The sequence below is a fragment of the Ipomoea nil genome, unplaced genomic scaffold (assembly GCF_001879475.1).
Source record: "Ipomoea nil cultivar Tokyo-kokei standard unplaced genomic scaffold, Asagao_1.1 scaffold2494, whole genome shotgun sequence".
NCBI lineage: Eukaryota > Viridiplantae > Streptophyta > Magnoliopsida > Solanales > Convolvulaceae > Ipomoea > Ipomoea nil.
Window position 1 is genome coordinate 1655535 of NW_017618922.1, and position 8500 is coordinate 1664034.

The 8500-nt window shown below is 35.8% G+C and overlaps 1 protein-coding gene across 1 annotated transcript; it reads left to right on the top strand.

Moving 5' to 3' along the window:
• Positions 1-4543: 4543 nt before the first annotated feature.
• LOC109153524 lies at positions 4544-6622 on the top strand. Its single transcript, XM_019301384.1, has 3 exons — positions 4544-4805; positions 5625-5985; positions 6230-6622. Exons 2-3 carry the CDS (start codon positions 5680-5682, stop codon positions 6494-6496), a joined length of 573 nt encoding a protein of 190 aa, XP_019156929.1. The 5' UTR covers positions 4544-4805; positions 5625-5679; the 3' UTR covers positions 6497-6622.
• The last annotated feature ends 1878 nt before the right edge of the window (positions 6623-8500 follow it).

The window sequence follows — 8500 nt, forward strand, 5'->3', positions numbered from 1 at the left end:
TGATTTCCCGCCCAAACAATAGTAAAAGTAAATTAAAAAAGGAACGTAAACTAAAAAAAGAATAGAAATATGTCACAGTAATATTCTACATCATCAATTAAAAATGGAACAAGAATTATGTAAATTGGAAAATGAAATGAATATTAATAATTGACTGAGAATTAAAAATGAAAAAATGAATGGAAATTATGTTAATTAGAAAAGGAAATGAATGTTAAACAATAGTAAAGGTAAATTAAAAATGAAACGGAAATATTTCAATAATAATATCTACAACATTAATTAAAAATGGAACAAAAATTAGGTAAAAATATCATTGTATTTGATATTCTAATTGACTGAAAATAAAAAAATATAATTGGCTGAAAATGAATCTGATATTACTAATTGACTGAAAATATAAAAGGATCACTAATTGAGTGATATTCTACCATTATATATTTTTACCCGAGTAACCCGTCCTGATGGACTGGAGGTGTTAGCTCTAGACGAGGATGGACAAGATTGTGTTGTCACTACCAATGTCGTCTACAAAGAAGTTTCAATAATGTGTAAATATAATCATTGATATATTTTTTTTTAATGAAAAAATTGCTATATGTCTAGACAAAAAATATATCTTTTATACAAATGAATTAGGATAGCAATTCATTCCTATAACTGGGTTATTAGAGAACGAGCACATTTACCTAATTAGGATGGAAAGGAATTATAATTCGAAGGAAAAAGAATAAGGTAGGAATAAAGTAGGAATTCAAATTACAGTGTTTGGTATGCAAAATAAGATTACAGGGAATTGAAAGGGAATACGTGACATAATGACTGAAATGCCCTCATGTACTAATAATAATAATAGATGTCAGGGACAAAAATGTCTTCCCAATCTCCAATTCAACACTGAATTAGAATTCATAGGGGGGAGTCCGGAATTGTAATTCAGTATTTGGAGGGAATTACAATTCAATGGAATTGCAATTCCCTCCAACCAAACGGCGTAATTGTAGTCTCCACGGAATTGCAATTCAACTACACTTAAACTACCTCCAACCAAACAGCCCGTAAACAATGATAAATAAAATCTTCAAAGTTATAGCACCGCATGCGTACATCGAGACATTAGCTATTAATTTGAGCAATTATTTGCACAAATTCAAGCAATGATAACATCAAAATACATAAACGATCCGAACTATATCTTTAATTGTACTACATAATATTTGATGTTCTAATTTAAATAATTATATATCGAATACATAAACGATCCGAATGAGAATCGCGGCCCCGCCCATTCTGAAGTGGCAGTTAGGGAGGAGCATAGCTCTCTCCGATCCTTTGTAATAGTTGGGCGTAATAATCTTCGTGCTAACCACCAGGGCGTTAGAGTTGGGGTGCACGTACAGGAGGTCACGTGCGAGATCGATCGAGATCATGCCAGCGCTACACCCCATGTCGAAGAGATTATAGCTTTTGATAGATAGATCGGCGAAGTCCCTAGAGCAGCTCTTTGAGAAAGTCGTGACTCCAAGCGACATAGGCAAGCTGAACCGGCTCGTGATCCCCAAGCAGCAAGTGGAGAAGCACTTCCCCCTTCGAAACGGCGTTGTCACCTCCAAGAGCGTTCTTTAAGCTGAACCGACTCGTGATCTCCAAGCAGCAAGCGAAGAAGCACTTCCCCCTCCGAAAGAGTGCTGTCACCTCCAAGAGCATTCTCTTGAGCTTTGCATGTGAAATTACATATATATCTTCAAAGATCACGGTCAACAAGCGGTCAAATAGACGGAGAACCAAATCGTGTTAAAATTGTAAAGTTAAGGACTTAATTGATTGAAATTGAAAGTCGAGGATCAATTTGTGAATTTAGCTATAATTGGGGGACCATTTTGGGTATTTACTCTATTCTTAATATATTACAACAGATTCATGTTGAAAAATACTAGTTTTATTAAATAAGAAATAGCTGACAATCAATGAAAAATCATAAAGGCCTGTTTGATAAATAGTTGTTAACTGATTGAGTTTGAATGTATAATTAGTTGATAACATTGGTGGATTATTGTAAAAAGGTGTTTCATAAATTAACTGTTAATTAATAGTTGTTTGGTATATTTCGTTTCTACAAAAGTTCATTAAAAAGGTTACTTTAAATAACTTTTTAAATTTTAACACTAGCTATGAAGTTATAAAAAAACTAATTAATCAAACACTATGTTTAACCTCACTTTACTCTATAATGTGACAAACAAAGATTTAATATTTTCATTATGTGGATCTGAAAAAAAATATTTATATATAAAAAATCTGTGAGAAAAAGTAAAAATTTAAAATAAATAAGAGTACATGTAGTATTTTCCTTTCATAAATTACCGGTCAATATATGAACTATGAAACATCCAAATACCAAATGCATCAAAATCAAAGCATTCTGAATGACTTGATCAATTGATTCAATTCACGCACTCATGCAAGCATATCATATAAATATTTATGAACTTGGTTGTTCATTACAAAACAACTTAGCAGCGCAGCTCACTATAAACAAACATCACATCACATGCATGACTAACCAAGCTAAACTAATAAACCTCCATCCCCATCTATCTCCCATACTAGTTCGATCACTTGGTGCCTCTGGCTACTGCATGCATTCAAATCGTACTTGTGTTGTGCTTTATCAAAGCTACCCTCACAGCTTTCAAGGCATTCTCTGCCTTCTCAGCCTTCTTCCATATGCTTTGGTAAGATTTCTTCCAATGCTCCACGGTCTTCTCTGCCAATTCTGCCCTATTCTCCGAGTCTTTAGCTTTCTTCAGTGCACCTTGGGCTACCACCTTAGCGGCCTCAACAACCCGATTAAGCTCTGCATTCTACCTCATCATTTCCTTCTCCGTCTTTTCTGCCCTATTCTCCCACTCTTTAGCTTTCTTCACTGCACTTCCGTCTACCACCTTAGCTGCCGCAAGCTCCTTCTTCTCCCCCTAATGCCGCGAACCGATCTTCATAAAGGCCTAGAACCAATGTGTATTTGATAGCCTTTAGAGATACGCCATGGTGGTGTGACGGTAAAATGAACTGCATACTACAGAGTTTGGGAAATGTACGATTTTGAAACCACGTATTAGGTATAAGGGAGAATAAGGATATGTAGTGTGCCGGAGGTTTAGAATTAAAGTAGTAGCATGGAATATTTTATTTCCCCAACAAGTATCCGACAAACTGAATTTTTGAAAATAATGGTCTAGCATGCATTTTAGAAATTCATAGATAAGGAATTATTCAAAAACAATAGAGTATCTTGTTTGTGAAAGATGTGTGCTCGCATGCATAAAATAACGAAAGTGATGTATGAAAAGATTAAAACACTCATGCTTGGTCTCCATAATCTTTAAGCTTCTCGCCCAATAAGTCATCACTCAAATTGAGTAAGGCGTTTGCTTCAGGCAATGTAGCTTGAGAGGATTCATTTGTCTTCCGCTCATTATTTTGTTGTATCATCATCTGGTAGGCTTCGACCAAATGTTTTGAAGTGCGACACGTGCAGGACCAGTGTCCTTTGCATCCACACTCATAGCACGTATTTTGCTGTCCTTGACGAGTTTGATCTTTGGGCTGTTTATTCTGGGTTCGGGAATCATCGTTGTTAGCTCCGCTCCTGCCACCTCGCTTTGGGCCCCTACCACGACCTATTCCTCGCCCTCAACCCCGTCCCCTCTGATTGTTGCTCCTTTTTTCATGAAGCGTAAAACGATATGATATAGCTAGTCATGGCGTATGTGAATCTCATCCTGGGCAACAAACATGACAATGAAAAAGAGACTCCTCTGAACTATGATATGCAGTTCAGACTGATGGAGATATTGTCAATGGATAGAAGAATATAATGGAAATAGATACGTACTTAGGGGTGTGCAAGACTATTCAACCACTGTCAGTATTGGGTACGTTTGACCAAATCATTAAAGAAGCGTTAAGTTCCTCCAAAGAATCCAGCTTCAAATTTGTGAAACAGTTTGCGAATCAAGTTTTCTTTAGCATTGCTACGTAGGTTGTTTCTATGTCTAATGGTAAGAAATGTTTAACAATTCCATTGATCTTTATTGTAAACGTTTGAGCCTATGATTAATGAATTAGCTTCTTTATTTTCAAAAAATTGAAAGTAAAATTAGGGAATACAAATAGTATTTGAAAAATGATATATGTAGTCCCATAGAATATAACTCTCCTTAGGTGTACAAATTTTATTCTATAAATAAAAATAAATGAATAAAAACAATGATCCATTTTATTATTTAAACCAATCAAAGGATGACACTCCTAGAGAAAGTAAAAAAATTGACTAAAAAGTGGGAAGGCATGTAATATTACTCATTTTCAGTTTTCACATGTAATTCGTAACCGTCCTTTTTCATCTTCCCAACGGCAGCGGTTCATCTCATTGCATTAATTGGGCTGTCACGTCCGTCACGTTCCATAGAAGCAGGTGTGGGGTTTGGCCACCCATCCTATTTAACTTCATCCCCATGCATCTTCACAAACAAGTCACAAGCAGAGAGAAACTCCGGGGGATAGATCGAATGTCTAATAATGAAGTACAGTCGCGCAAGGGGGTCGTGGAGACTTCTCCCCCCCAGCAGGTTCAGCCTACAGAGAAGCCGCTGGAGCAAACACCTAGAGACAAGTCTGTCGTGAAGCGCCCACTCGCACCGTCTTTTGAGAACTCGGAGGCCTGCAACAAGAAGATGAGAGCCGAGGAAGTACACCACTTGTTTGCGCAGCTCAAGTCCGACGACATGGAACCTTTCAAGGGGGTAACCTTGCAGAACTATATATGTCCATTTGTTTTCCTTTCTCTCTTTCATTTAGTTTCTTCTTTGAATATCCTCGTACGTCCTGCCCGGTCGGACTGAGCATGTGTGAGGAGGTAAATCTGACACCCATGTAAGAATCTGCCCGTCCACTTTTACTGGGCATAATTCCCACAAATCACTGAGCTAAACTAGTAAGGGCAAAATTTTTTAGAATTAATTTCACTTTTAGTCCCACGACTTTTGAGTTCTTATCACTTTTGGTGCACAACTTTAAATTTTTTCACTTTTGGTGCCTAATTTTGTTATTTTTATCAGTTTTGGTCCTTCCAACCAAATTGATGGTAAAATATTTCCGGATTTTATATTTTAGGGACAAAATCGTCATCCAATTTAAAGATCTTCAATATTTAAACAAAAGAAAAATCATATTAAAAGGAAAAAAAGAGTTTGGCAATTGTCGAAACTATAAATCCCATAGATCTGTCTGGTTTCTGCCCGTCTTCCCCATTATTCTCATCGATCAAACACCTATAGATATGATTTTAAGTGATTTTGTTTAGATATTGAAGATGCTTCCTTAGGATGACAATTTTACCCCTAAAAATATAAAATCCAACAACATTTCGCTGTCAATTTGGCCGAAAGGACCAAAACTGATAAAAATAACAAAGTTAGGCACCAAAATTAAAAAATTTTAAATTTGTGCACCAAAAGTGATAGAACATCAAAAGTCGTGGGACCAAAAGTGAAATTAATTCAAATTTTTTATTTAGTTTCTTGATTGATCAATCATAAATATTTATTTGTTAATTTTTTCAGGGAATGGGTGCCTTCTGTGAGATTATAAACGAGTTTGTCAAAATGGGCAAGAAGAATGCAGAGCTTGAGGCCGCGAAGGAGGAGCTTGCGGCAGCTAATTAAGGTGGTAGCCGAAAGTGCAGTGAAGAAAGCTAAAGAGTGGGAGAATAGGGCAGAAAAGGCGGAGAAGGAAATGATGAGGAAGAAAGCCGAGCTTAATCGGGATGCTGAGGCCGCGAAGAAGGAGCTTGCGGCAGCGAACGGGACATACGAGAAGGCACTGAAGATAGCTAAAGACTCAGACAATAGGGTAGAAATGGCAGAGAAGGCCGTGGAGCATTGGAAGAAATCTTGGGAGAAGGCAGAGAAAGCCTTGATTGCTGTGAGTTTTGCGACCAAAATGCTAGCAAAGTAGAAATGGAATATAGAGTGTTAAAAACAAACAAACTGGGAATTCAATCAACATCCCCTCCCAGCCGAACCACACTCCTCATGTTGCATATATAGTCCACTGTTGTTGACCATAATCCCCACATATCACTGAGCTAAGCCCGTGCTGTGCTGGCCAAAATATTTATTTAGTTTCTTGATTGATCAATCATAAATAATATTTATTATTTTTTCAGGCAATGGCTTCCTTCTGTGAGATTATGAACAGCTGTATCAAAATGGACAGCACGAATGCAGCGCTTAATTGGGAAGTTGAGGCCGCGAAGAAGGTGATTACGGCAGCGAAGAGGACATACGAGAGGGCACTGAAGATAGCTAAACACTGGGAGAATAGGGCAGAAATGGCAGAGAAGGATGTGGAGAATGGGAAGAAAGCTTTCAAAAACTCATGGAAGAAGGCTGAAGACTCGAGCAAGAGGGCTAAGAGGCATAGAAAGCCTTGAATGCTGGGAGGGTAGCTTTGAAAAACTACAGCACAACTGCACAAGTACGATAGCCAGAGGCACGAAGTGAGATAGATGGGCCGGGGATGGAGGTTTTATCAGCTTAGCTTCGTTCTTGAATTTTGATTAGTCATGCATGTGATGTGCAATCGTTATGCGTTGGATACGTGTCCAGCAAGCTTGCTGGACACGGGTAACAGTGCCTAAGTTATCTTCTTTTTTTTTTTTTAATTTCAGACCGCTTCGTTATAGGAGTATATGTTCATAACTTTATTACTATATGTTAATAACTGTACATTCATAACTCTATAATTGTACGTTCATAACTCTATAATTGTACATTCATAACTCCATAACTGTACATTCATAATTCCATAACTGTACATTCATAATTTTTGAAGCTCTATGTTCACAATTTTAGAGCTCTATGTTCATAATTTTATCACTATATGTTCATAATTGTAAGTTCATAATGTTAGAGCTCTTTGTTCATTATTCGATCAATAACTGTACATTCATAATTCCATACATGTAGATTCATAATCTCATAACTGTAGATTCATAACTCCATAACTGTAGATTCATAACTCTATAACTGTAGATTCATAACTCTATAACTGTACATTCATAACTCCATAACTGTACATTCATAATCTTCGAAGCTCTATATTCACAATTTTAAAGCTCCATGGTCATAATTTTATCACTATATATGTTCATAATTGTAAGTTCATAATGTTAGAGCTCTGTGTTCATAATTTCATAATTGCACAACTGTACATTCATAACGGCATAACTGTACATTCATAATCCAAAAAAAAAATAACGCTGTTAACGCCATTAACGGCAAAACGCGCGCGATTTTTTTTTTTAACTAAATGACGCGTTTTTTTTTTTTAAACGACGTCGTTTTGGGCCCGTGTCCACAATTCATTGTGGACACCGGTCCAGGGCATAATTTGCCTGTGATGTGATGTTTGTTTATAGTGGGCTGCTAAGTTTTTTTTTTTTTTTAATAATATAAATAAATATTACTCTCTCCGTCCCGAATTGGTTGTCTCATTTGCTTTTTGCACGCTTTTTAATGAATTAAAGTAAATGCTATGTATTTTTCAATTATGTCTTTCACTTTTTCACTTTTAGAAATAAAAGCAAAAGTCATAAGGGGGAGTTTGGTTCACGGAATCTTGGATTACCTAGGTCATCTGAGTCTGGTAATGTTATATTACCTTGTTTGGTTCAAGTTATGAGATTACCAGGTAATGTTATATTACCTGAAAGCTGATGTGGCGGTAATGTTTCAAGGTAATGTGATTACCCCCATTTTTTTAGGTAATCTTAGATTACCTTGAATTATTCCAACTTTACCCTTTTTACTAATCTTTATATAATAATAATAATAATAATAATAATAATAATAATAATAATAATAATAATAATAATAATAATAATGATGATGATGATGAAATTAATATATGTTTATATAATTAAATATACATATGTGTATATTTATATATTTAGTTTTTTTTTTAATATTTAAGTTTTGATATAGATACACACACACACACACACACACACACACACACACACACACACACACACACACATATATATATATATATATATATATATATATATATATATATATATATATATATATATATTATTGAGGGCATTATTGTAAATTGACTCATATAACCTAAAATATAACCCTGAACCAAACAAAGTAATATTATATTACACCATCCAAACCAAACACACAAGGTAATCTTACATTCCCAAAATCTCACATTACCTTCCAGGAGGTAATCATATTACCTGGGGTAATCCAAGATTCCGTGAACCAAACGCCCCCTAAGGGTAATTTGGGAAAAAGTAGAATAATGGTGATGTTCAATTTTGGAAAGAGGACAACATTTTGGGACAAACTAAAAAGGAAAGTAAGACATGCAAAATGGGACAGAGGGAGTATATGATATGCTTGCCTGAGTGCGCGAATTGATC

Excerpts from the sequence above, each read along its gene's own strand:
- LOC109153524 (XM_019301384.1), top strand. The coding sequence starts at position 5,680 with ATGCAGAGCTTGAGGCCGCGAAGGAGGAGCTTGCGGCAGCTAATTAAG. Across the intron at positions 5,986-6,229 it reads CAGAGAAAGCCTTGATTGCT|GCAATGGCTTCCTTCTGTGA; the intron begins GTGAGTTTTGCG and ends TTATTTTTTCAG.